Source organism: Martes martes, assembly GCF_963455335.1.
Source record: "Martes martes genome assembly, chromosome: 16".
NCBI classification, from domain to species: domain Eukaryota; kingdom Metazoa; phylum Chordata; class Mammalia; order Carnivora; family Mustelidae; genus Martes; species Martes martes.
Window position 1 is genome coordinate 41,888,871 of NC_137904.1, and position 27,026 is coordinate 41,915,896.

Genomic DNA, 27,026 nt, shown 5'->3' on the forward strand with positions numbered 1-27,026 from the left:
AATTTCTTGAAGCGTAATTTACATGCAATAAACTGCACCCATTCTAAGGGTACACTCTGATATGTTTCAACAAGTGTATAAACCCATGCTCCCACCAATACATTTTTTTAAGGTTAAAAAAAAGATTTTATTTATTTATTTGAGAGAGAGAGACAGAGATAGCAAGAAGAGCACGAGTGGGGAGAAGATGGAGAAGAAGGCTCCCCACTTAGTGGAGAGCCTGACATGGGGCTCGATCCCAGGACCCTGAGATCATGACCTGAGCCGAAGGCAGATGCCCAACCGACTGAGCCACCCAGGTGCCCAAAATACAGAACATTTTCATCGTCTTCGTTCCTTACTGTATGGTGTGTCAAAGCTGGCTAATACCGGAGTATCCGCTTGGGAGAGCCAAATTATGTACATCTCTTCTCAAAACCATGGGTTTAGTGACATCACATAAGTAGCTCAAAATTGGCAATGGTGGAAGTGTTTCCACCGAAGAAACCAGTAAAGTGCCAGGAATCAGGGTTTGCTTTTTTCCTTTTTGAGAACCAGTTTGCCAGCGCCACTCCTTCTGCCCTTGGCAGTCAACCTTTCATCCTGCAACCACAGTCTTTCTGGCATTTTATTTTGCAGTGTTTTTGTTTTGTTTTGGTTTTGGTTTTTTTAGAACTCTATATAAGTAAAATGCAGCACGAACTCTCCTGTGGCTAGCTTCATCAGTGCTGCTGTGTGTTATCAATAGCTCGTTCCTTTCCATTGTATTCTATTGTACGGATACACATCTCAGCCAGAGCCCGTATTGTGGTCAACACAGGAAGGAACAGGTGAGGTAGGGTAAACAGATTTAGGGTTGGCTAGTTTAAAAATTTCAGTGGACCCTGGGGCGTAGGGACTGTCTCTGTTTGCTACCTGGCCTTGGAGTGATGAGGGCAGACAAATAATGACCCTTGTGGGAAGTAGTAAAGTAGCTAGTCAAGCGAAGGGCTTTGGATTGGTGGGTCTGTGGATAAAAGGGGGCACTGAAGGGAGAAAAGCTTATGATCTCTAAGAATTGGCTAGCCTGGGAGGGGCAGTCTTTCCAAAAATCAGCAAGATGTCAAAGCATCAGGAAATACATAAAGTTAAAAAAAAAACCACCTTGGGGCACCTGGGTGGCTCAGTGGATTAAGCCTCTGCCTTTGGCTCAGGTCATGATCTCAGGGTCCTGGGATCGAGCCCCACATCGGGCTCTCTGCTCTGCAGGGAGCCTGCTATCCCCCCCCCACCTCTCTCTGCCTACTCTCTCTGTCAAATAAATAAATAAAATCTTTAAAAAAAAAAAACACCTTCTTGAAAGGTTAATCTAGAAAAACTCTGAACTCTGGATGACAAAGCATTGTATCATACTGAAAAGAAAGCAATTTAGGTAAAGACATCATAATACCAAATGGTGAGACCTCCTGGCCCCCTGGCCCCTTGGCCCTAAGATTCTCCCAACCGAGCTAATACCCCACAACAAGTAGATTGGAGGATTTTTCTTTGGGAAAACTGACAAGCCCAGGAGAAAACACCCACGGATACTGCATTTGTTTCCTAGGGCTTCTCTAGAAAATTACCAAGAACTTGGTGGCTTAAAATGAAAGAAACTTATCCTTTCCCAGTTCTGGAGGCCAGAAGTTTGAAAGCAAGGTAGCAAGCAGAGCCGTGTTCCCTCTGGAGGCTTGAGGGCCTGTTCCGTCCTTGTCTCTTCCAGCCTCTGGCTCCAGATGTTCCTTAGTGTGTAAATGCATCCATCATCACGTGCCTTTCTCCTCTTGGGGTCTCTCATAGATATCTCTTTTTTTTTTTTAATTTTTTTTTTAAATTTATTTATTTGTTAGAGAGAGAGCGAGCGAGCACAGGCAGACAGAGTGGTAGGCAGAGGCAGAGAGAGAAGCAGGCTCCCCGCTGAGCAAGGAGCCCGATGTGGGACTCGATCCCAGGATGCTGGGATCATGACCCGAGCCGAAGGCAGTCACTTAACCAACTGAGCCACCCAGGCGTCCTGATATCTCTCTCTTTTTTTTAAGACTTTATTTATTTATTTGACAGACAGAGATCACAAGTAGGCAGAGAGGCAGGCAGAGAGAGAGGAAGGGAAGCAGGCTCCCCGCTGAGCAGAGAGCCCGATGCAGGGCTCGATCCCAGGACCCTGGGATCATGACCTGAGCCGAAGGCAGAGGCTTTAACCCACTGAGCCACCTAGGTGCCCCTCTCATAGATATTTCTTATGGGACTTAGGGCCCACCCTGATAATCCAGGATGGAAATCTTTAACTTATATTTGCAAAAATTGTTTTTCCAAACAAGGTCATATTCTCAGGTTGTAGGGATTAGGATGTAGATGTGTCTTTTGGGGGCCACCATTCAACCCGATACAGATGCTAGGAGCTTAGAGTCCCCTGTGAAAATCAGCTCACTGTGGGAATGTTCACCAACCAAGAAGCCCTGTTTCATGAACACCGAACTTCCAGACAATTTTAGTACCTCAGTCTCAATCATGAATGGACTGGCAAGAACCATTAGGTAATTGTAGAAACTCTCTGACATGAAAGAAAAAAACCAAACAAAGAAATAAGATAAGGGGAAATTGGAGAATACAGTAATGGCACAGAGAACAGAACAAAACAAAATCTAAAATAAAAAAAGAAAAGATAGGGCACCTGGGTAACTCAGTAGGTTAAGTGTCTGCCTTCGGCTCAGGTCATCATCTCTGGGTCCTAGGATCAAGTCTCAGCAGGGAGTCCTCTTCTCCTTCATCCCTCCTGATGCGGGGCTTGATCCCAGGACCCTGAGATCATGACCTGAGCTGAAGGCAAAGGCTCAACCCACTGAGCTACCCAGGTGCCCCAAATAAATAAAATCTTTTTTTTAAAGATTTTATTTATTTATTTGACAGACAGACAAAGATTATAAGGAGGCAAAGAGGCAGTCAGAGAGAGAGGGGGAAGCAGGCTCCCTGATGAGCAGAGAGCCCGATGTGGGGCTTGATCCCAGGACCCTGGGATTATGACCCGAGCTGAAGGCAGAGGCTTTAACCCACTGAGCCACTGAGGCGCCCCCCAAATAAATAAAATTTAAAAAAAAAGATAAATATTCTCAGATAAGGAGATGTTGCATCCATGAAACAAGAACAGAAGGTTATTTAAAAAGAACATAAGGGAATAAAACAGATCTAAAAATATGAAAACCAGTAACTTCAATCAAAGTGTTGGAAGATAAAATTTAGGAAATAACCTAAAAAAAAAAAGTCAGAAAATAGGCATGAGGGGTGCCTGGGTGGCTCAGTCAGTTAAGCATCCCACTCTTGATCTCAGCTCAGGTCTTGATCTCAGGGTCATGGGTTCAAGTCGCATGTTGGGCTCCATGCTGGGCACATAGCCTACTTAAGGAAAGAAAGTAAAAAGAAAATGGGCATGAAAGAATTTTTTAAAAGCTAGAGGTAGCCCAGGAGGACTAATACGCAACTCAGAACAGTTACGGAGAACAATGGAGGGAAAGCATGGAAGGAATAATTCAAGAAATGATTGCAGAACTGAATGGCCTAGATATCCAGAATGAGAGGCCCACTGAGTGCCCAACATAATGGAGGAATAGAAATCATGACAATTCAGATCAGTGAGAAAACAGAGGAAGGTTATCCAAACCTACCAGAGATAAAAACCACGTTATGTTTGAAGGAACAGCCATGGGAATGGCGCCATGCTTCTCCTCAGCCATGCTGGAAGCCAGTAGAGGAAAACTTGCATATTATTTGCTACCTGTAGTTTTACAAATTAGTCACATTCTGAATTCAGGAAAGTAAGCACATTTTCAGACATGTGAAATCTTAAAAACTTTACTTCCTACCCATGGATGCTTTCTCAAGAAACCTCTTGGAGGATGTGGTACACCAAAATGAGAGAAAAAAAAAAACAAAAACAACAAGAAACAGGAAGGCGTGTGATCCTGGAAACAGACAATTCAACATAGGTGAGTCATGAAGAGAATCCCCAAGATGATGAAGGAGGGACATCCCAGGGTGACAGATGGATAGGCAGCAGGCCTAGCGAGTAATCAGTTAAGACTGGGACAAGAAGGGGTACCTGGGTGGCTCAGTGGGTTAAAGCCTCTGCCTTTGGCTCAGGTCATGATCCCAGAGTCCTGGGATCGAACCCCATGTCAGGCTCTCTGCTCAGGGAGAGCTTGCTTCCCCCTCTTTCTCTCTACCTGCTTCTCTGCCTACTTGTGATCTCTGCTTGTCAGATAAATAAATAAAATCTTAAAAAAAAAAAAAAAAGACTGGGACAAGAAGACAGAAGGGCCCGGAAAGGATGTCTCCAAGAAATAAGATGAAACGAATAGAAGAAAAATTTATACCTTTAGTGACGGTGGAGGATGAATTCATTACAAGGACATGGAACACTGAGCAAATAAAAATGAATTTGTTTTTATTAATAATTAACTCCAAGAAAGTTAAAAAAAATGGGGGGGGCCTGAAAAAGAAACAAAGCTTAATTATAGTAGACTGGAGAGCTTGGCTGTGAATAGTATTTGTGGCAGCATAATTATGTAAACAGAGTATATTGATCTCCACCAACCCCAGCCCGCACAGGGGACTGCCTGCCCGCCAGCAGGAACTCTCTTTGTCCCAGGTAATTAGCAAATGAATACATTCACAAATTAAATTGTTGAATCAAAATGGCTATCAGAAAATTGGGTCTAAGGAAAAGGCTGTGGACAAAAGTATACACACACTTTTTTTTTTCTTTTTTAAAACTAAACACTTGGAAAAGATTGTCTGAAGCTTTAAATGTACATGCTGCTAACCCATTTAAGAACTGTTTTTCGTTTTGTTTTGTTTTTGAGTAAGCTCGATGCCCAGCATGAGGCTTGACCTCACACTCCGGAAAGTCGGGAAGAGTATCTCCAGCTCTATCCAATGAGCCAGCCAGAGACACACCTAATGTAAGACCTTTGGATTTATCCAAACAACACATCTCTGTTTATACCCAACGTTCATCCCATTATAGGGAAGGTAAATCATATATATTTGCCTTCAGCATACGTTAGACTGACCCTTAACACATTATATTGCAAATGTTTTTCTAGTTTTGTATTTCATTTTTCCACTAGACTGTGAGGGATTTGAGGACAGCCTCTTGTTCTTTCCTACGTAACGTCCTGGCCCCTAACGCAGACTTTGGCTTTCTTGCTTTATTTCCTTTTTTTTTTTTTTAAAGATTTTATTTATTCATTTGACAGAGATCACAAGTAGGCAGAGAAGCAGGCAGAGAGAGAGAAGGAAGCAGGCTCCCCACTGAGCAGAGAGCCCGATGCGGGTCTCAATCCCAGGACCTTGGGATCATGACCTGAGCTGAAGGCAGAGGCTTTAACCCACTGAGCCACCCAGGCGCCCTGCTTTATTTCTTTTAAAAAAAAATCTAAGATTTATTGAGTCTCTACAGAGAACAGTTTGAGATGGTGACCATTTATATCCAGAACGATCAATTAGTCACACAGCGCTGTCCGCTGTCCACATCAGCCTGCCCCGCGCAGGCTGGTATTTTTATTACCATCTCTTCTACCCTCTCGGTTTGCACAAAAGGGTCTGAGTTCCAGAGAGTGCCTTTTGCTCAAGGTCATAGAAGTCAGCATTGAAGCCTCTAGTGGAACCTATGTCTCCTGACACCCAGTGGTGCACTTTAAGTATTAATTAATTAATTAATTTTAATAGATTGATCTTTATTTTTTATCGTTTTATGTAATTTAAAAAAAATTGTAACTGACACACAATGTTGCAGTAGTTTCTGGTGTAACAAGTATAGTGATTCCACAGGTCTGTACGTTAGGGGCTGTGCTGACCACAAGTGCCACCATCATCTGTCCCCAACACCACGCTATTACAATACCACTGACTGTGTTCCCTGTGCTGTACCTTTCGGTCCCAGCGGTGACTTATTCTTTAACAGGAAGCCTGTATCTCTCATTCCCCTTCACCCATTTGGCTCATCCTCCCAGTGATGCATTTTTCATCCCAGATTTTATTTATTTGCGGGAGGAGGGGCCGAGGGAGAAGGAGAGAGAAAATCCCAAGCAGGCTCCATCCCCAGCACAGGGCCCCATGTGGGACTCGAGCTCACCACCCTGAGATCATGACCTGAGCTAAAATCGAGAGTCAGAGGCTTAACCAACTGAGCCTCCCAGGTGGCCCATCCAGGGATGCATTTTTAAAAATTTAATCGTGGTTAAAAAAATTATCATCTTATCCATTTTCAAGAATGTAGCTCAGTCATGTTAAAAAACATTCGCACTGGGGCGCCTGGGTGGCTCATGGGTTAAGCCTCTGCCTTCGGCTCAGGTCATGGTCTCAGGGTCCTGGGATTGAGCCCCATATCCAGCCCCGCATCGAGCCCCAGCCCCGCATCGAGCCCGAGCCCCACATTGGGCTCTGTGCTCAGCAGGGAGCCTGCTTCCCCCTCTTTCTCTGCCTGCCTCTCTGCCTACTTGTGATCTCTGTCAAATAAGTAAAAAAAATCTCAAAAAAAAAAAAAAAACATTCGCACTGTCGTGCAACAGCTCTTCAGAACTTTCCTCCTTTTTTTTCTTCAGAACTTTTTAATCTTGCAAAACTGAAATTCTGTATCTGCTGAACAACCACTCCCCATTTTCCCCTCGCCCCAGCCCCTTTCTGTCGCTAGATTCCTGATGTGAATGGAATCATACAGTATATGTTTCTTTTGTGTGATTGGCCGGTTTCACTTAGCATAATGTCCTCCAGGTTCATGTATGCTGTTGTCTGTGTCAGAATTTCCTTCTTTTTTTTTTTTTTTAAAGATTTTATTTATTTATTTGACAGAGATCACAAGTAGGCAGAGAGGCAGGCAGAGAGAGAGGGAGAAGCAGGCGTCCCACTGAGCAGAGAGCCCGATACGGGGCTCGATCCCAGGACCCTGAGATCATGACCTGAGCCGAAGGCGGAGGCTTAACCCACTGAGCCACCCAGGCACCCCAGAATTTCCTTCATTTTTAAAGCTGAATAACATTCTGTTGTTACATATATACCACATTTTATGTTTTTTTTTAAAGATTTTATTTATTTATTTGACAGAGAGATCACAAGCAGGCAGAGAGGCAGGCAGAGAGAGAAGGAGGAAGCAGGCTCCCTGCTGAGCAGAAAGCCCGTCAAGGGGCTCGATCCCAGGACCCTGAGATCATGACCCGAGCTGAAGGCAGAGGCTTAACCCACTGAGCCACCCAGGCGCCCCCGCATTTTATGTTTATCCATCTATCCTCAGTAGACACTGGACTATTGGGAATAACGCTGCCAGGAATGACCGTGGGTGTGCATGTATCTCATTCAATTCTTTTGGGTATGTACCCCAAAGTGCAATTCCAGTAATGCATAATTAATTAATTAGCTAATTAATTAATCTATCCCATGCTGAGTTATTTTTATTAAAGCAAGTGTGTATTATTTCCCTTGTGGAACTTATTTCCCTTGCCAGCGTGTCTGACTGGTGAGGTGTCTTCCTCTCCGTGGACATGGGCCGCCCCCGGGGCCTGGTCACCATGTGCCACCACAAGTGGGGTGAATCCCCTTCCTTCCGGGCGGGGGCAGGAGGTGGGGACACAGCCGCAGGGTTGGGACCACCAGGCGGCCGCTTAACCTCCCGCTGCTAGCTCTCCCTCTGTAGCTTCTTCCACTGCTCGCTCTGGGCAAAGTAGTCAGGACACCTCGCCGTCTTGGAGGGCTACCAGTCCCCTAAGCATGAGGCACCTGTCTCCTCCAGCAGCCATGGGGACTCCCAGTAATGCATTTTTTTAAAAAATTCTCCATCTAAAAATGATTTGAGAACACTACCTTACCACCTTCGTAAGTATTACCAAAAAAAAAAAAAAAAGTTCTGAGTCTTAAATGAAGGAATGAACGAATGAACGAATGAACAAAGGAACAGATGAGCCAGAATGGAAAAGGAGAGCCAATAGAGTGACCTAACCTAAGTTAGGAAGCTTTTCATCCTTACCCTCCAGAAGTAGCTGCAAATAATCACCTAAGAGCCATCAGAGATGGCCTGGAGGGGCCAAAGCTTGTTTTGTCACCTACACATTCCTTAAGTTATAATTGGAGTAGGCTCTTTACGTATGAAAGGGTCACAAAGGAGAGATAATGAAGCTCATAATACTTGGTCCAAATGGGAGTGGGTGCACAAGCTCAGAAATTCTGGGCCCGTCTCTCCACCTTCCTGAGGCATGGAGGCAGACTGGGGACTGTGGTCTAACAGGCTGGTCATAACTCAGTACTCAGCCCCCGACAGCTTGCCAGATCTGATTATCTTGATAAGATGGAAAGCTGGATTTTTATGTAAAACGTTGTGATATTTATTTATTTATTTATAAAGATTTTACTTATTTGAGAGAGAGAGAGAGAGAGCTGGGGTCGGGGGAGAGCAAAGGGAGAGGGAGAAGCAGACTCCCTGCTAGGCAGGGAGCCCCACGCAGGGCTCATCCCAGGACCCCAAGATCGTGACCTGACTTGAAGGCAAACACCCAATCAACTGAGCCACTCAGGCACCCCAAATATTGTGATTTTTAAAAACTGGCATTTACATTTTCAAAAAGATTTTAAAGGCATTATATCGGTCAAAGAGAAAATACAAGTTTGCAACCTCTGAGTGTGTAGGACTGTGGAGCACTTATGGTCATCAGTTACTCTGGGGAAGAATTGTGTCTAGTTTGTTCAACCAGAGCTGGGAAGCAGGTTGTGGTAAGGGGTCCTCAATCACCTACCGAAACTGTCCTTCCTCACTGGGGTAATAGTTAAGATGTTGCCCTTCTGTACCTGCATAATAGTTGATCAATTTCAGGCAGAGAGGAAATGGCACTACAGGAACCAGTAAGTCCTCCATGGTGGTCAGTGCTGGTCATGCTGGAGAGGCGAACCCCACGTTTTGCATCTGTCCCGAGGTTCTGTTGTACCTAGTTCACAGAAGCATGGTAGGAATAAAACGTCCCAGATTTGGAAAGGTGTTGAAATTTTCCTAAAATGTTATCCGTGTGCTAAGTGGGATCACTATTATGCCATGAACAGCTCAGAGGAGTGTAATGTTTTTGAACGAGGGTAGTTTCTACAAAAGCTGACCTAAGCAGATGCTGGGCCCAAGTCCTGACGGGAAGAAATCAAGAAGAAAGGATGTCCGAGTGGTTCTCTGGTGGGCATGAGGAGGTGGCATGCCGATCCTTTCTGGGAGTGGTGCTGGGGAGTTGGTATGGAGTTGGGGAATACACATGGCCATAAATGGTGTGATCTGCTCCAAACAACTGAGCTCATCCCTGGGCTTCTGGAACCTCATACTGGAAATTTCAACCAAAATAAACTTCTGACCTTTCCATCAGTTCCCTTTTTAATTTTTTAAAAGATTTTATTTATTTATTTGACAGAGAGAGAAAGCACAAGCATGGGGAAGAGCAGGCAGAGGGAGAGGGAGAAGCAGGCTCCTGGCTGAGCAGGGAGCCCGATGCAGGGTTCGATGCCAGGACTCCAGGATCATGACCTGAGCCGAAGGGAGACGCCTAACCTACTGAGCCACCCAGGCGCCCCGCCATCAGTTCCCTTTAGTAAGTCAGGGTTTTATGGACTATTTCCTATTCCCATTTAGAAGGGGACTTGAACTATTACTTCTATCACTCAAGAAGGCGGCACAGCATATTATTACCACTAACGATATCCTATCAGTTTTCCTACAGCACTAAAGACCATTCACTTGTATTCTCATTTTGTTCCCTGGTGACTCCAGGAGTATTTTTTTTTTTTGAAGATTTTATTTATTTATTTACATCCCAAGTAGGCAGAGAAGCAGGCAAACAGAGAGGAGGAAGCAGGCTCCCTGCTGAGCAGAGAGCCTGAGGCGGGGCTCGATCCCAGGACCCTGGGATCATGACCTGAGCTGAAGGAAGAAGCTTTAACCCACTGAGCCACCCAGGCGCCCCGACTCCAGAGTATTATCATTCTCATTGCACAGATGCAGAAACTCATGGTTTCCCATTAACCTTTACTTAAAGTATAGAATCTTCCTCCTCCTCCTCCTCCTCCTCCTCCTTCTTTTTTTAAAAAGTAATCTGTGTGCCCAATGTGGGGCTGGAACTCATGACTCAGAGATCAAGAGCCACACCTTCTACTGACGGAGCCGACCAGGCACCCTGGGGTGGGGTCTTTAATGTGGCCGGAGTCCCTCTCTAGTCTGGCCCTGGCCTGCCCCTCCAGGCTTCTCTTCCACCACTTTTCCAAGAGTTCTCTTTGTTCCAGCTATTCTGGATTTCCTTTGGTTCCTGAAATAGGTCAGGTTCTTTTTATTTTTTCTTTTTTTTAAAAAGATTTTATTTATTTATTTGACACAGAGAGAGAGATCACAAGTAGGCAGAGAGGCAGGCAGAGAGAGGGGGAAGCAGGCTCCCTGCTGAGCAGGGAGCCGGATGCGGGGCTCGATCCCAGGACCCTGAGACCATGACGCAAGCCGAAGGCAGAGGCTTAACCCACTGAGCCACCCAGGCGCCCCAAATAGGTCAGGTTCTTTCCATGCCCATCGCACATGCTATTTCTTCTGCCTAGAACATTTTTCCCTCTCCTCTTTGCCTGGCCAGCACATACTCATCTTCCAGGCATCTGTTTAACCTCATTTCTTCATGGGAGCCTTTCTTGGACATCCAGGTGACGTGGGATTCCCTAGTAACGGCCTCTTATACTGCCCTGCTCTTCCTGTTCCGAGGACTCATCACCCTTAGGAGTACGCACGCACTATTTCTTTTTCTTTTGTTTTCTTTTTTTAAGATTTTATTTTATTTGGCCGAGCGAGAGAACACAAGCAGGGGGAGCACCAGAGGCAGAGGGAGAAGCAGGTCCCCACTGAGCAGGTGGGACTCGATCCCAGGACCCTGGGCTCATGACCTGAGCTGAAGGCAGACGCTTAACTGACTGAGCCACCCAGGTGCCCCTCATTCACTGTTTCTTGCTCTTGCTAGACTGTAAGCTCTATGAGGCAGAGACCAAATTTGCCTTTTTAAGATTCTGTAGCCTCAGTGCCTAGTACCATACCCTTTCATACCCAAAAGCTTTTGTAACTGCGGCCTGATGTCTGGATTCCACAGCCAGGGAAAGAATGCATCAGAATCTTGCCTTGATTACCGCCCATCAGCCCAGTCCTCTCGGGCTTTTCTGACAGGCTTCTTCTGATATTCCCGTAACCAATTTCACTAATATTTCAGGGGATTTCATTGATCCTTTGATTAGTGATCAAAATGCACACCTCCCTTGGGATGCCTGAGTGGTTCAGTGAGTTGAGCGTCTGACTCTTGATCTCAGCACCATGGGTTCAAGCCCCACGTTGGGCTCAGTGCTGGGTGTGGAGCCTGCTTAAAAAAAAAAAAAGAAAAGAAAAAAAAAGCACACCTCCCATATCACAGAGCAGGTTGTGAGGTTAGAACACGGTGTCACTGTATTATTTGATAATTACTAGAAAAGGCTGGTGCTGGGTGCCTGGGAGGCTCAGTCCGTTGGGCATCTGCCTTCAGCTCAGGTCATGATCCCAGGGTCTTCGGATGGAGTCCCATGTCAGGTTCCTTGCTCAGCAGGGAGCCTGCTTCTCCCTCTGCCTGCCGCTCCCCCTGCTTGTGCACTATCTCTCCCTGACAAATAAAATCAACAGAAAGAAAGGAAGGAAAGGAGGAAGGAAGGAAGGGCAGGCTGGTGCTGTTCTCACCTTGTGTGTTCTTTCCCTGACGCTCACACACCGATGAGAACCTCTGTCCACCATCGTATTCAGGGTGGTCCAGTGTTGATCACAAATGGCAGGGCCATTTGAAGGTGCCCAGACTAGTCCCCTCTCAGGGGTCACCTTGGCTTCGGTGCACACGTGGGTTGTTTCTAGGTGGACGGCACATGTATTTGCTGGAAGCAGGACCGTATAGCTTGCGGGTTGCAAACTGTGAGAAAGGGCACTTTTTTCTTCTTTTCCTCCCCCGTCCCCCTTACCTCCCCAAGCCAGCGCCATCTCTCCTCACCCAAGTCCTTGTGACATCAATCACCGTAAAACATCCAAAATCCAGTTCATGGTGATCACCACCACAATTTGGAACCAAACATGCGGGTTGCAAATGTTACTCCCCAGCACAGTGCCGTTCACATCTCCGGCGAGGAAGGCACACTGAGTGAATTTATTATAAAACTAACTGAGTGAGGAGTTTAAAGCCACATTCCTTAAAGGTGTATGCTCCACCAAATGGGCATTTCCCGCCAGGCAGGTGGGCTGGAAAACATGCATGAATTGGTGAATCTAAACAAAGAAGAAATGCTTCTCAAGGTAGCGTTTGCCAACTGTGTATTTGTTCTCAAGTCATCTCCTCAGGACTGAGAGCATGACATCAGGGGTCACAGGTCAGAGCTTGGCACACTTAGCTTCCTAAGGCAAAGACTGAAAATTCATGGCATCTGTTACAAAGGGGAACAAGCAAAAGGGGCACGACCCGTCTTCATTACTAAAAATAACGAAGTGCAAAAACTAGAGTGTAAAAACATAACTGGAAGAATATTTCCCAAACTCATATGTAATCAGGACTGTCTTTGGGAGGCAGGTTTATAAGAAGAGATAGTCACTTTCTTTTCCCCTCCAAAATTTAAAAAATGATTATGTAATACATTTGTATTTTTTAAAGATTTTATTTATTTATTTGACAGAGATCACAAGTAGGCAGAGAGGCAGGCAGAGAGAGGGGGAAGCAGGCTCCCTGCTGAGCAGAGAGCCCGATGCGGGGCTCGATCCCAGGACCCTGAGACCATGACCTGAACTGAAGGCAGAGGCTTAACCCACTGAGCCACCCAGGCGCCCATAATTTTTAATTTTTTTTTTAATTTTTAAATTTTTAAAAAGATTTTTACTCATTCATTTGAGAGAGGGAGGGAGGGAGAACACGAGTGGGGAGGGCAAGGGGCAGAGGGAGAGGGAGAAGCAGACTCCCTGCTAAGCAGGGAGGCCCAACACAGAGCTCAATCCCAGGACCCTGGAATCACGACCTGAGCCAAAGGCAGACTCTTGACCAACTGAGCCATCCAAGCATCCCCAAGTGGACAGGGGTTACTGATACAATGTTCCTAGACGAAGAGCAATGTTACAATGAGGCTGGTAAAGAAGAACATATATCATGTAACTATTTTCTACCATAAACAAAAAGTACACTTGCACACCCTTGGTGTTGAACAGAGTGGTCCAACAGAACTTTCTTCAATGATGGACTAGGATGTGTACCTGGTGTTGCCCAGTATAGTGGCCACTAGCCGTATGTGGCTAATGAGCACTTGAAATGCAGAATTTAATTTTTAATAAATTTGAATTTAAACTTAAATAGCTACATATGGTTAGAGGCTACTGTACTTGGACACACAGCTCTAGAAGCTTCCATTTCCTGAGAAGAAGAGTGTCAGCAGGGGCAGGGAGAGCAGACCAGATTTGGCAGCTGTGTTGTCTTAGGTAAGTCATGTACTGTTCTGTTGGCTATACAGAAATCGCCTGTATATTCTATTACTGTTCGGGGGATGAAGTGAGAAAGCCTGAATGGCCAAAGCCATCTTGAGAAAGAACAACAAAGCTAGAGGCATCATACTCCCTGATTTCAAACTATATTACAAAGCTCTGATAATTAAAACAACATGGTATTGGCATAAAAACAGACACACAGATCAATGAAACAGAATAGAGAGCCCAGAAATAAACCTATTTATATACGGTCAATTAATTTATGACAAAGGAGTTAAGAATATATAACAGGGAATAAACTGTGTTGGGAAAATGGTAAGCCACATACAAAAGAATGAAATGTGACCACTATCTTTCACCATAAAAGTAGACTAAAGACTTGAATATAACCATAAAACTCCTAGAAGAAAACAGTTTGGCATAGGTCCTGGCAATGTTTTTTTAACCTGACACCAAAAGTAAAAGCAACAAAAGCAAAAAGAAATGAGACTACATCATATTAAAAAGCTTCTGGGGGCACCTGGGTGGCTCAGTCGCTAAATGGCTGCCTTCAGCTCACGTCATGATCCCAGGGCGCTCAATCTAGCCCCGGGTCAGGCTCGCTGCTCTGCAGGAAGCCTGCTTCTCCCTCTCCTTCTGCCTGCTGCTCCCCCTGCTTGTGTTCCCTCTCTTGCTGTCTCTCAGTTAAATAAATAAATAAAATCTTTAAAAAAAAAAGTCTTGGGGTGCCTAGGTGGCTCAGTGGGTTACAGCCTCTGCCTTCAGCTTGGGTCATGATCTCAGGATCCTGGGATCGAGCCCTGCATGGGGCTCTCTGCTCAGCTGGGAGCCTGCTTCCCTTCCTCTCTCTCTGCCTGCTTGTGATCTCTGTCTGTCAAATAAATAAAATCTTAAAAAAAAAAGTCTTAAAAAAAAAGATATGCAGATGACCAACAGGCACATGAAGTGATGTTCAACATCATCAATCACCAATGAAATACATATCAAAACCATAATTAGCTTTCATTTTACGCCTGTCAGGATGGCTAGCATCAAAAAGACAAGAAATAACAAGTGTTAGGGAGGATGTGGGGAAAATTGAACCCTTGTGTACTATTGGTGGGAATGCAGGTTCACCAAAAAATTAGAAATAAAACTACCATATGATCTAACAATTCTTCTTTTGGGTATTTATCTGAAGAAAATGAAAACACTAACTCAAAAAGATGTATGTACTCCCTTGTTCATTGCAGCATTATTTACAATAACCAAGACATGAAAACAACCTGCGTCCATCGATGGATGGATGAATAAAGAAACTATAGCATGTAGACACACACACACACACACACACGAATATGACTCAACTATAAAAAAGGATGAAATCTTGCCATTTGCAACAACATGGATGGACCTCAAGGACATTATGCTAAGTGAAACAAACCAGATTGAGAAAGACAAACAGTGATTTCTCTTAAACGTGAAATCTTAAAAAACAAAAAACAAAAAAACAAGCTCATTGAAACAGAACAGATTGGTGGTTGCCAGAAGCCCCAAAGAGTGGTGGTGAAGGGGGTAGAAAATAAGAAAAAAAGAACAAAGTGAGAGAAGGTACTTCTTTATACTCTTAAAGGCCACGGTATTTTTTTTTTTATATTTTATTTATTTATTTGACAGACAGAGATCACAAGTAGGCAGAGAGGCAGGCAGGGAAGAGAGCCAGGGAAATAGGCTCCTTGCTGAGCAGAGAGCCCGATGTGGGGCTCGATCCCAGGACCCTGGGATCATGACCTGAGCTGAAGGCAGAGGCTTTAACCCACTGAGCCACCTAGGTGCCCCAAGGCCACGGTATTAACTTTTCTGCTTGAGGAACTCTCTCCTCCCTCTGCCCCTTCCACTCATGCTTTCTCTGTCTTAAGGGGAGCCCAAGCAGCTCAGTTGGTTAAGTGTCTGCCTTCTTTGGCTCAGATCATGATCCCAGGGTCTTGGGATTGAGCCCCAGGGAGTCTGCTTCACCTTCTCCCTCTCTCTCAAAGCAATAAATAAAATCTTTAAAAAAAATCTTAAGAAAACAATAGTCATCTCATCCACGCTCATTCATGTCAACTACTCTAAATGTTTTGTACTTGTTCTTATAAACTGTTTCTCCATCTCCCCTTCATTATCTTGCCTTCTGTGTTCTTGAGATTCTATTAAGTCATTATCCATTCAATATTTAGTTTTCTTCTTCTTAACTTCCTTAGTAGAAGTCTAAATAGTAGCGATAACACTGAGAATATCCACAAGATTAGCATATATAATACAAAGTAGATGATCAGCCCCCTAATAGAGTGGGCTGAAACTGTAGTCTGATGTAATATACCTACACAATTTGTCAAATTAATGATAAAGGTTAGAGTTGGTTGGGGGTGGAGGGGAGGCAGGTATCTCAGAGGACCATACTGGTATGGTCAAACTATGGTTAAGATTAAATGATTTTTTTTCTTCCTGGTAGTCATCGTAATTGGTGTATAGCGTGTCTACTGTCAGCTGCTGGCCACTTCCTGGAGAAAGCACAGATTAACAGTAAGCTATGTTTCTCCTCTGTTGCTAATTCTAGCCCAATGTTGGAACCAGAAATTCAATGGTGAAAGCTACAGCCACCGGATGCCACCAAGAGAACTACAGGGGCAACCAGACCTTTTTCCAAGTAGCACTAACAACCCAGTCGACTCTCCTTCCCCTGACCCTGCCCTCCATCCCATTTGCCATCACATGTACCGGTGGAACCACCCATCTTCTAGTTTGGTTTCTGAGGGAAAACAGTTGCTTGGCCTCATGTGTTAGTAATACCGGGGTCTCCTATCGCTTATGCTTGTGTTTGAAAACAAACACCTTGACCAGTCTGTGTCAACTGGCGGTGGTAAGAAGGCACAGTCCATCTTGGGTTGAGTTTTTGTACCATCACAAGAGAAGATAGTGTTATAAAAAATTAACAACAACAACACTGAGAGCCTAAAACCAGTACATAGCAAGACTGAGATTCACTTCTCCCCAAGTAATCTATTATTCGGTCAGAAACGAGGTTGTCTGTAAGTACAGATTCAGTGCTATAAATAAATGATCAGAAGCTTGTTTTTATTTTCTGCCCTAAGAAGAACAATCACTCACCCTACAGAGGTGTCTCCAAGTCTTTCTGATAACATTCTAGGACCTGTTTGGCTACTAGAACTGAAAGAACTCTTTTAAAGCTACAGAACTCCTCTCATACCCTCTAAATTGCATATTACAGAGATACATTCTTTACAAATAATTTCAAAGGGTTCCTTGCATCCTAAAACCCATCCTGGAAACTGGAAATTTAAGAATTCACCCACCACCATGTAATATTCCAAAAAGCTTTACTGCTTCCCATTAAGAAAAAATAACATAAAATTCTCTATAGGAAATATCAACCCATTCATGTGCCCCCTTTTTTGAAAATACTTTTTTTTTTTTTTTTTTTTTTTTAAAGCAAGCTCTATAAGGAGCTTGAACTCATGACCCTGAGATCAAGAGTTGCATGCTCGACTGAACCAGCCAGGTGCCCCACATTTTTCTTCTTTTCCAACTTTCTGATTTCTACTAAATCTTTTTTTTTTTTTTAAGATTTTATTTATTTATTTGACACAGAGAGAGAGATCACAAGTAGGCAGAGAGGCAGGCAGAGAGAGGAGGAAGCAGGCTCCCTGCTAAGCAGAGAGCCCGATGCGGGGCTTGATCCCAGGACCCTGGGATCATGACCTGAGCTGAAGGCAGAGGCTTTAGCCCACTGAGCCACCCAGGTGCCCCTGATTTCTACTAAATCTTTAACCAAGAAGTCTTAGGGTTAAAGAAAATTCATTCAATATATTTAAAACTGTTGCCTGGATCCAGTCTGACTGCATGATCTTCTGTGGAGACATGACAATTAGCAAGAACAACACAGGTTTTTAGAGACCAGTGAGCTTGGGCTAACTACTTGTTCAAAGCTATTTGTTGTATAACTACTTTACCTAATTTTTTTGAGCCTCCCTTCTCACCTGTAAAATGAGTATATTACCTGATAGGGAGCTACTTGGAAGACAAACAATAAAGTAAAACATCTGACACCAAAAAGGCTGAATTAAGACCTTTAGAGACCCAAATCATCAGGACTCCAGAGCCAGAATCATTAAGATATTAGTGGAAAATAGAGAACACACTTGAACTGGGTAACTTGACCATTTACAAAGACATGGCAAAGTTCAGGGGAACCAACAAGGAATAATGGAGTAATCTAGAGCTAGTTAAGGGACTAGTTCTTTCTATCCCTAGATTTGAAGGGGCAAAGTGAAGGAGCTAGAAGCTCAAAAGGGCTGCCTAATCGGCATCATGGTCTTTGGTAGAGTGACAGACAACTTCTGGGACCTGGGGAATAAATACCCTGACCATCCTTGATCTTGAAGGTATTACAAACTGGATCAATACAACCCAAAGTCAGAGGGCAAGGGAGGCTGTGAATGCAGTCCATACGGGCCAGGCCCTCCTGGGGCACAGACAGAACAGGATGGAGAGCAGCTCTGAAGGGGACATGGAAGATCTCCTGCACCACTTCTGCCCCAGCAAAATTCCAACTACTAAACTATTGAACACAAAACTTGCATGTATGCTGAAACTGAAATACCTTCTTTCTAGAACTTTCAGTTACAAACTTTTGAATTTTTTGTTTTTGTTTTAAGTAGGCTCCAAACCCAACAGGGGGCTTGAACGCACAACCTAGAGACCAAGAGCCACACCATCTACTGAGCCAGCAAGGCGCCCCTTGAGTTATTATGAAAAGCAGATTTCTTTTCTCAGACTTTCTGGTGTCCCTGCTCTCCTGGTGCCTTAAGCACATGCCTAGATGGCCTCCAGTGCAGCTATGAGTGTGGCCCCTAGACAGGAAAGCCTCGATAAACGGGAACTGGTAAGTCTCCAGTTAACTCCTGAATGCTAACTCTAAGGATCTCCACAAGATTTCTGAGCATCCAGAACGAATTCAGAAGGAATCTTAGGATTTTTCTCTTTAGGTATCACTCATTAAGCAATTCAGAAATTGGATTTTCTTAGGCTCAGAAAATCCTCTGGTTGTAAAACTTCTTATAATCCTAGTGAATGACAGGAAAGTTTATAGTTTCTTATGAAAGAGAATAAAAGAAATCAGGACATCAATTTCACATTGACATTTTTATTAACGCCAACTGTTTTTTAATTATTATTTTTTTAAAACAATAGCACAAAAATGTTTCAAGGAAGCAGTCTCACAATCTGATGACCTTCTGAAATACAGTCAAGCCACACCAAATATGAAATTCCTGTTAACAACACAAAACAAATATTTTTAAAAAGGAAAAAAAAAGAGGAAAAAGAAAGAAAAGGAAAAAAGGTAAGGGCAGAGGAAAGCAATGAGATGTAGTTAAAACTCACTGGATCAGGCAGGTGAGGCTTATTAGTAGAATACACTGTTAAAGCAAAGAGTGGCACACACAGGCTTACGGTCTTTGCTGTTCTACCCAGTCACCACTAATACACGGCCCTTGGCAGCAGCGGCCACTGACTTCTTCCACATCCACGGTGAACCGGGAGAAGCCAGTGTTGATACTGTCATGAAGAGGTTTAACCGTTGGCCTGTCGGACAACTACGACCATTTTGTTTGTTTGTTTTTTAGCAGAATAACTCCTTCAGGACGGTCTGGCTGAAAACCCTTTCTTTTCTATGTGTCACCTATATGCATCTCAGGGCTCTTAAAAGTTGTCTTAAAAAAGAAAGAAAAAAAAATCATGTATATCAGTTTCTCTTATTTAATGTGGCTATAAAAGATGTTTCCTTATTATTTCTTTATCTCTAAGAAGGACACCGGGGATGGAGGTTGGGGGTGGAACTAAGAGGAAGAAAAAACCCAGACCAGGTTAGGTTTGGGTTTTTGGTTTTTTTTTTTTAACTTTTTTCTTTTTTTTTCCTTCTGGCCAGGGGTGGGGTCACACAGAAGGGAAGGCATGGAGGAAAATTATGATCCTTGGTTTAGATTGAGTTATGCAGGAAAATGTATCTTCCCGATCAGTCCCCATGCCAAAAAAAACAAAAAACAAAACAAAAACAAAAACAAAAAAACCCAAAACAAACCAAACAAAAAAAGCCTAACAAACCCCAAAAATCAAAAGAACACTTGGAATTATGCACAGATTCTATGTTATACCAGCTATCAGCCTTTCACGTTTAACCATTCCCAGCAATGGACACTACCCTCGGCTTGTAGGCTGCTTGCAGAACCCACTTCACAAAAAATCTTCTTCACCCAGAAGCCTCTAGTTTCCTTTTGGTAGGTTATAAAAACAGAACATCTGTCATTAAGAGGAGAGTGTTAAATACTTTTAACCACTGACAAGGCTTCAGGAAGTTTCACAGTTTCGTTATGCTCTATTTTATTACTATCATATTTACATTTTTATTTTTTATTTTTATTTTTTTATTTTTTTGCTGAATTGCTGATTTTCCTTTTTCAATAGAATTTAATTCTGGAGTGTGAGCAGGAACCAGTTAACTACATTCATTGTCCAACCCCCACTGGTTTGAAAGAAGACTCCAAATTCTCTGCATGTGAATCAGCTGTTCAGTAGCCCCACCACCCCCCACCCCCGCCCCCCCACAGCCAAGCAGCAGGACCGCAGCAGCGGTGGCGCGCCGGGCTCACGCTGTAGGAGGCGAGGACTTTCGCTGAAGGAGGTATTGGTGAATGCTCTCAGCATCTCGCTTTAGCCAAGCAGCATTCAGCAGGATATTCTCACAACACTGCTGGATGGTACGCTCAGCTGACGGAGCCGGGTGACTCTCGAAGAAAGCCTGGCGTAAAACAACCCAGAGTGTAGGATCAGTACCGGCAACAGTAAGAAGGTAACAGTATCACAGCTCAGGAAAAAATACCACTCTTCTGTAAAGGATTCAAAAGCTTCAATCATGAAAATTTACCACTGCCACTCCCAGGCTAAAAGAAAACAAGCAGCTCCTTAGACTTGCATACAGTAATTCTTCTCCAAATACACACTTAAAATCGAATCGAAAGTTAACGAAGAGATAGAACCTATGGCCTTTCTTTTAGTGTAGGCACTAGAATTAGGCTTGGGACTCAAATCAAGGCTGAATCATGTATTAACCTATGACTTTTAGTTAAATTAACTCTTCTGTTTTCTCATTTATGAGAAAATATTTACTCCAGAAGATTCAAGAAAACCCCATATAACTGTTAACATAATAGTTGGCAGGCAGGGTCCTTAAGGACTCAAAACACATTGTGGCTGCTTCTAATAGAGATTAAACTGCGAAGGATGATAAAACCATGGAGCTTTGATAGACTCACATTTTTCATACAAGACTATTTCCGAGTTTGTTGTAATTTATTACAAAGCTTATTGATTAAAGATGCAATAAACTATTTTCTAATCAAGTATGCCAAGATTCACAGAAAACAAAGCAACTCTTGGGGCGCCTGGGTGGCTCAGTCAGTTAAGTGTCTGACTCTTGATTACAGCTCAGGTCATCATGATCTCAGGGTCCTGGGTTCAAGCCCCGTTGTCAGGCTCCACGCTCAGTGGGGCGTCTGCTTGGGATTCTCTCTCTTCCTCTGCCCCTCCTCCACTCTCTCTCACTCTCACTCACTCTGTCTCTCTCTCTGAGATAAATAAAAACTTTTTAAGAAAATGAAAACAAAGCACCTCTTAAATACCAACCAGTGAAAGGATGGGGGTCTTTACTTTGAACTTGTCATCACAGGTGTGTAAGGGAGAATGACTAATTCATCAGATTAAGTCCAGAACTTTTAGAAATAAATAACCTTATTTTGCTTACATACATGACAATGGCTCCTGCTCCAAGGCTCTTTAGGGCCTGGGTAAGATATAAGACTTCCCTTCATTCCATCTCCACAAGCAGCACTACCATTTACATATTAGAAACCTGGGAATTATCCTCGACTCTTCCTTCTTTCTCTGCCAGGTATGTCCACAACACAGAGAAGCCACTCAGTAAATATTTGTTGAACCAAAGATTAACAAAATCAAGCCCCCATGAATTTCATTACTCCATCTCCCCCAAGCTACTTTATTATTCTTGCTTGGACAGTTAGCATCCCGACATCTTCTCTTCCCCAACACACTTTCTCCGCACTGCAGCCAGGCTGAAATTTTTATCACACAAATCACATCAACTCACTCTGTTTACAGGCAATTCAAGGGCTTCCCCGCTTTTAGGAAAATTTTCATTCAGCCTATAGGGCTCTCCACGGTCTGGCCTCTACCTATCTTACCAGCCTCAGAGCAGCCACTCACTGTCCTTCCCCTCCAAACCCAGTGTATGTACCTCTCCTTCAGAGTACTTATATCCTTTACAATAAGAGAACTATTTGCACAATATACAATGTAAACTAAACGAAGGCAGAGATCAAGTCTCTCACTGTTTTCTCAAGCTCTGAATTCTTAAAATCTTATTCCTAAAATGGTTCGCAGAATGAATGAAACAACACTACAGTTCTCAGAACTTCTAAGTTTACATCTCATAACCCCATTGCCTTCAACAAGAGGAAGGTGAAAATGACATTTCAAAAGTACTTCACAATTAAAAGCAATGGAAGGCTTAAAGTTAAGATTTTCCTCATCAGTGTAGATTTGTTCCCCAAACGCTAAACTTTACCACTTAACTGATTATTATCCTTCATAAAGGCTAAGAGGAGAGTTCCTACGTAGCCATCTTCTCTCCCTGTGCATATGACAGATTACAAAGGTTATTAGAAAAGAAAAAATTATCAAGGACCTACTACTCCATTCTAGTCTGTTACTGGTGATGTTAGTTACGCTAAATAACAATCTTATTATCACCCCATTTTATGGATGAGGAAACACAGGGAGATCATAGGGTTAAAAACATGCTTGAAATCACATAGCTAAATAGGGCAAGGGATGGTTTTCTACTCAGACTGACTGATTCCAAGTTCCATGTTTTTTCAACCATATTTCAATGCCCTCAAAGATGATTCCAACCCCAAATTCTTCAAGCATTAAAGACACAAGCCAAGCGGTCTTTTTCCAAGCAAAAACAAGGATAAATACAGCATTACCCCATTACCTGCACTATATGATTATAATGTAGCTTATTAGTTTTTACTTACTACCTTGAAAAGTAAAAAGTAAACAGCACTTTGCTTACCTTAACCTCTCCAGCCATTTTGTCAACTGCAAATCCCTCAACTGACAGCTGAAAAAACAACGGGTTAAACAGTAAATGCAACTAAAAGAGGCTAGGAACAAAATTCCATTTATCCTAAAAATGAGCCATTCTATTCTCTCCCAACTTCAGAATATTCTAGAGGATGCACGATGGGTGAAGGACAAGCCCTTTAATAAAGCTAATAACTATTTAAAAAAACTCTTTCTTTTCTTTTCTTTTTCTTTTTTTTTAAAGAAACTCTTAAACAGCAAAGACCATCATCTACAGACCTAGTGCATCATGGATGTCCTTAAATAACATCTATGATGAACAAGGTACTCAAAATAAAAATCTTCACATACCTTTATTAGTCTGGATATTAAGAATCCTCCCTGGTATCGATTATAAAGTTCTTCCCAGTTGTCTTTTATAAACTTCCAAGCAGCCTTCCTTCCATGCTTGCTGCCTCCAGCCACTCCACCAATTACTGATACCGTGTCCTGTGGACGTACCTCTTCCTAAAAATAGAAAGGGAACTAAAAATCTACTGTATTCAAAACATCTTCTGGTGCTAGAAAGGGCAGATACTTTTGAGGTACCCAAGCAATCACACTGAAGACCCTCATTCCTTGTTTTAGGGATAACTGGCACCAGAAGCTTCTAGCAAAGAGAAGAATGTTTAACCTAAAGATGAGCCAAATTGAGAATGAGGCATTGAGACAGGTACAGACAGGCTGCTCAAAAGATACTTGCTTGGGTTCCTCCAGGGTAAAGAAAGGAAGATACAGAAGGTAGGTAGTGGGATAATTATGCTTTCCAGTTTATTTCTGCCTCCAACTATTCTGATTCTCACCATTATGGGGTGATATACAGGTCAGGAGCAAAAGCCCATTCCATTTTCCCCAGACTAAGAGGAACCCTCAGTTTAGGGTTAAAGCAGATCAAGAGGATACTGAATCAAAGACACTTGCCACAGATCAGTGGGTTACAATTCCCTCTGTAGGCAGTTTTTGTTTTAACTTACTGAAAGTGCAAACGTGAGGACTTTTTGAATCAATTCAGGTGAAAGAGTAGCCCCAAGGACCCTTTCAATTCGGTTTTTCTCTTCCTGCATATCTGCTTGTTTGTGAAGCTACAATGAAAAAATAAAGATATAGTTAACTCTCCCCTAGAAGTTATGCATATGCTTGTGTGAGCTTCTCCCCCAAACTTTTGCTCTATATTCTCGCTGGCTGAGACTGCACAGTATTAAATTAACAAAAGGAAATACTTTTCAAGATGTCCAGGCACTACATTTTTCATATGCTTTCTTTTTTTTAATATGCTTTTCTTTTTTTCATATGCTTTAGTTTCTTTAAATTTTTAATACTTACTGTATTGCAAGTCACTATGTAAGTCTGTACTATGTGAATGGCTTGTCATCAGTTCTGAGCAGTTTATATGTGCTGCCGAAGCGAGCACAGTTCTGAGCAGTTTAACATCAAGGTCTGAGGGATATATGTCTGACTAATGTTCTATGTTAGATGAATAAACTAATCATTACTAATACCACTGAAGGTTATCAATTTAATTTCTAATAGGAAAAAGAAAATGTTAATTAAAAAAATATTTTATTTACTTATTTATTTGAGAGAGAGAGAATGAGAGAGAGAGCATGAGAGCGGGGAAGGTCAGAGGGAGAAGCAGACTCCCCACTGAGCAGGGAGCCCGATTCGGGACTCGATCCTGGGACTCCAGGATCATGACCCGAGCCGAAGGCAGTCACTTCACCAACTGAGCAACCCAGGCGCCCCAATAAATGTTAATATTAATTCATGAGTCTCTGATCAGTGGGATTCTGTATCATCACATTTTTAAACTGCAAAATCAGCACATGCCGAACACAGAAAATTGGGAAAACAGAGAGGCATAAAAAACAAATTAAACTATCAGGGCACCTGGGTGGCTCAGTGGGTTGAATGCCTGCCTTCAGCTCAGATCATAATATCAGGCTCCCTGCTCAGCGGGAAGTCTGCTTCTCTCTCTCCTTCTGCCCCTCACCCTCACTCATATTCTCTCTTTCTCTCTCAAATAAGTGAATAAAATCTTTAGGAAAAAAGAAAGGGGGGCGCCTGGGTGGCTCAGTAGGTTAAAGCCTCTGCCTTCGGCTCAGGTCATGGTCCCGGGGTCCTAGGATCAAGCCCTGCATTGGGCTCTCTGCTCAGCGGGGAGCCTGCTTCCTCCCCTCTCTCTCTGCCTACTTGTGATCTCTGTCAAGTAAATGAATAAAATCTTTAAAAAAAAAGAGACAAAAAAGTAAAGTATTGATATGTACATTACCAATCAGAAATAAGACCCCCTTATAGCTGCTATTTTGTGACCTTTAAAAAATATTTAAATTACAGGTAATTTTATTTTTTTTATACTTTTATAGCCTCTAAATCTTCCACAGTGAATATACCAAATCTTTTTTTAATCATCAGAAGCAAAACATTATACATGTAAATAATCAGAATTATAAAGGTATATGAGATACCTCTCCAAGACAACTTAATTTATAGATTCTGCTGATCATCTCTCCCACTGAAGATTCTATACTGACCAGTGTCTGCAGACTCCATCACAGGTCCCAGTTTCCCCTTCCTTTCCTTTGGAATCTTAAGCAGCAATGTGGTAAAATAAATAGGAAGTCGGGAGATCTGGATTCTAGTCCTAGTTTTGCCTCTAACTAGCTGTGTGATCTTGACTAAGTCCTTAACCCTTCTGGATCTCAGTTTCCCCAGCTGTAAAATGAGTGGGATGGACAGATAATTTCTAAAGGTCCTTTTCAGCTCCAATACTCAAAGTCTGAACTCTGGCTTTCAGGAAGCATTGTTTTCCCCAAGGAGAACCTGTTACACTTGACCACTAGATGGCACCATAACACCACATTCCAAATGCACTTTGAAATAAAAGTTTGGTTTTGTTTTTTTTAATCCTGCCTCATTATTCCTAAATTACCAACAGAAAACAATCCTCCTCATCTCCCATCAACTGGTTCCTTGAAGAAACTTAATTTGGTCTTCATTAGAGCTCTGCTTATAGTAAAGCAGAACTACAGTCAGCTCCCTTGTATTAACAGATGAAAACACTTACTAAAATATACATAGTAGTGTAAATTCTTTAAAGTATGCCAGGACATGAAAATGCCCAGGTTATCTGTCACGAGAATTCCAGAACCCCTATTTTTGTTCCATACTTTTATGGAAAAGACAAAACCCACAAATACCTGACTTCATCTACAAAGAAATACATGATTTATAGTGCATAGGTTCACAGAATATTAAGAATGAGAAACGACCAACCCAAAGTATAATTTTTCTATTATTAGAAGGGAAACTCTTGCACAAGATCAGTAAAGTGGCACATTTTGAGTTTCTTAAAGTTTCTATTTTTCAAAATATTTTAGTCATTTAAATAGGATTTGTTTAAAACTAAATACTAGAAATTAGATTTGCAATTCTGATCCACTTGAGATCAGAAATGTTCTTAATCCATTAAGGATGGAAGTAATAAAGCACATTTCATTCCTGTTCTGGTTGTTCCCCTCCTTAAGTGCGGGTCTTTAAATGAATGGGCTTTACAGGTCTGACAGGTAATTTGGGTATTTACACACACTTTGCACATTTTATTTGATGGTAATAGATTCAGCTCCCTCCACCCCTGATGCAATCAGAATAGTCCAGTTATTTCTTAGATTGATTACTACATGGACAGGGACTTAGGCAGCACTTGTTCCACAGTATTAGTATTTGAGTTTAATTATATGCCAACCACCCTGGGAAAACTACAGAGGCAATGCAGGCAGGTCAGAATTTCCTGTCCATTCATAAATGGAGCACTGGAATAGCTCAAATCCTTGAGATATGTGATCATCTATCCACTTTCTTTTTTTAAAGGATTTTATTATTTACTTTTTATTTACTTGACAGGAGAGAGAGAGAGCACAAGCAGGGGGAGCAGCAGGGAGAAGGAGAAGCAGACTCCCCGCTGAGCAGGGAGCTTGATGCAGCACTTGATCTCAGGACCCTGGGATCATGACCTGAGCCGAAGGCAGACACTTAGCTGACTGAGCCACCCAGGCGCCCCCATCTATCCCCTTTCCAAGCACAGACACAAACCTCGGGAAGTACCCTAGTAACTTTACACTGAAGGGAAAATTTTTTTTTTTTTTTAAAGATTTTATTTATTTATTTGTCAGAGAGAGAGAGAGAGCGAGAGCGAGCACTGGCAGACGGAGGCAGAGGGAGAAGCAGGCTTCCTGCCGAGCAAGGAGCCCGATGTGGGACTCGATCCCAGGACACTGGG

The 27,026-nt window shown here is 42.8% G+C and overlaps 1 protein-coding gene across 2 annotated transcripts in view; it reads right to left on the reverse strand.

The window, feature by feature from the left end:
* Nucleotides 1-18,676: 18,676 nt before the first annotated feature.
* NPEPPS (aminopeptidase puromycin sensitive) overlaps nucleotides 18,677-27,026 on the reverse strand; it is an 83,087-nt gene continuing 74,737 nt past the window's right edge. For both annotated transcript variants that reach the window (XM_080826059.1, XM_080826060.1), the window contains exons 20-23: nucleotides 23,725-23,832; nucleotides 23,063-23,218; nucleotides 22,701-22,748; nucleotides 18,677-20,345 (exon numbers count right to left, since the gene is read on the reverse strand). In XM_080826059.1, coding sequence (XP_080682185.1) covers nucleotides 20,193-20,345; nucleotides 22,701-22,748; nucleotides 23,063-23,218; nucleotides 23,725-23,832 — 465 coding nt within the window. In that variant the 3' untranslated portion in view covers nucleotides 18,677-20,192. The remainder of the gene's footprint in view (nucleotides 20,346-22,700; nucleotides 22,749-23,062; nucleotides 23,219-23,724; nucleotides 23,833-27,026) is intronic.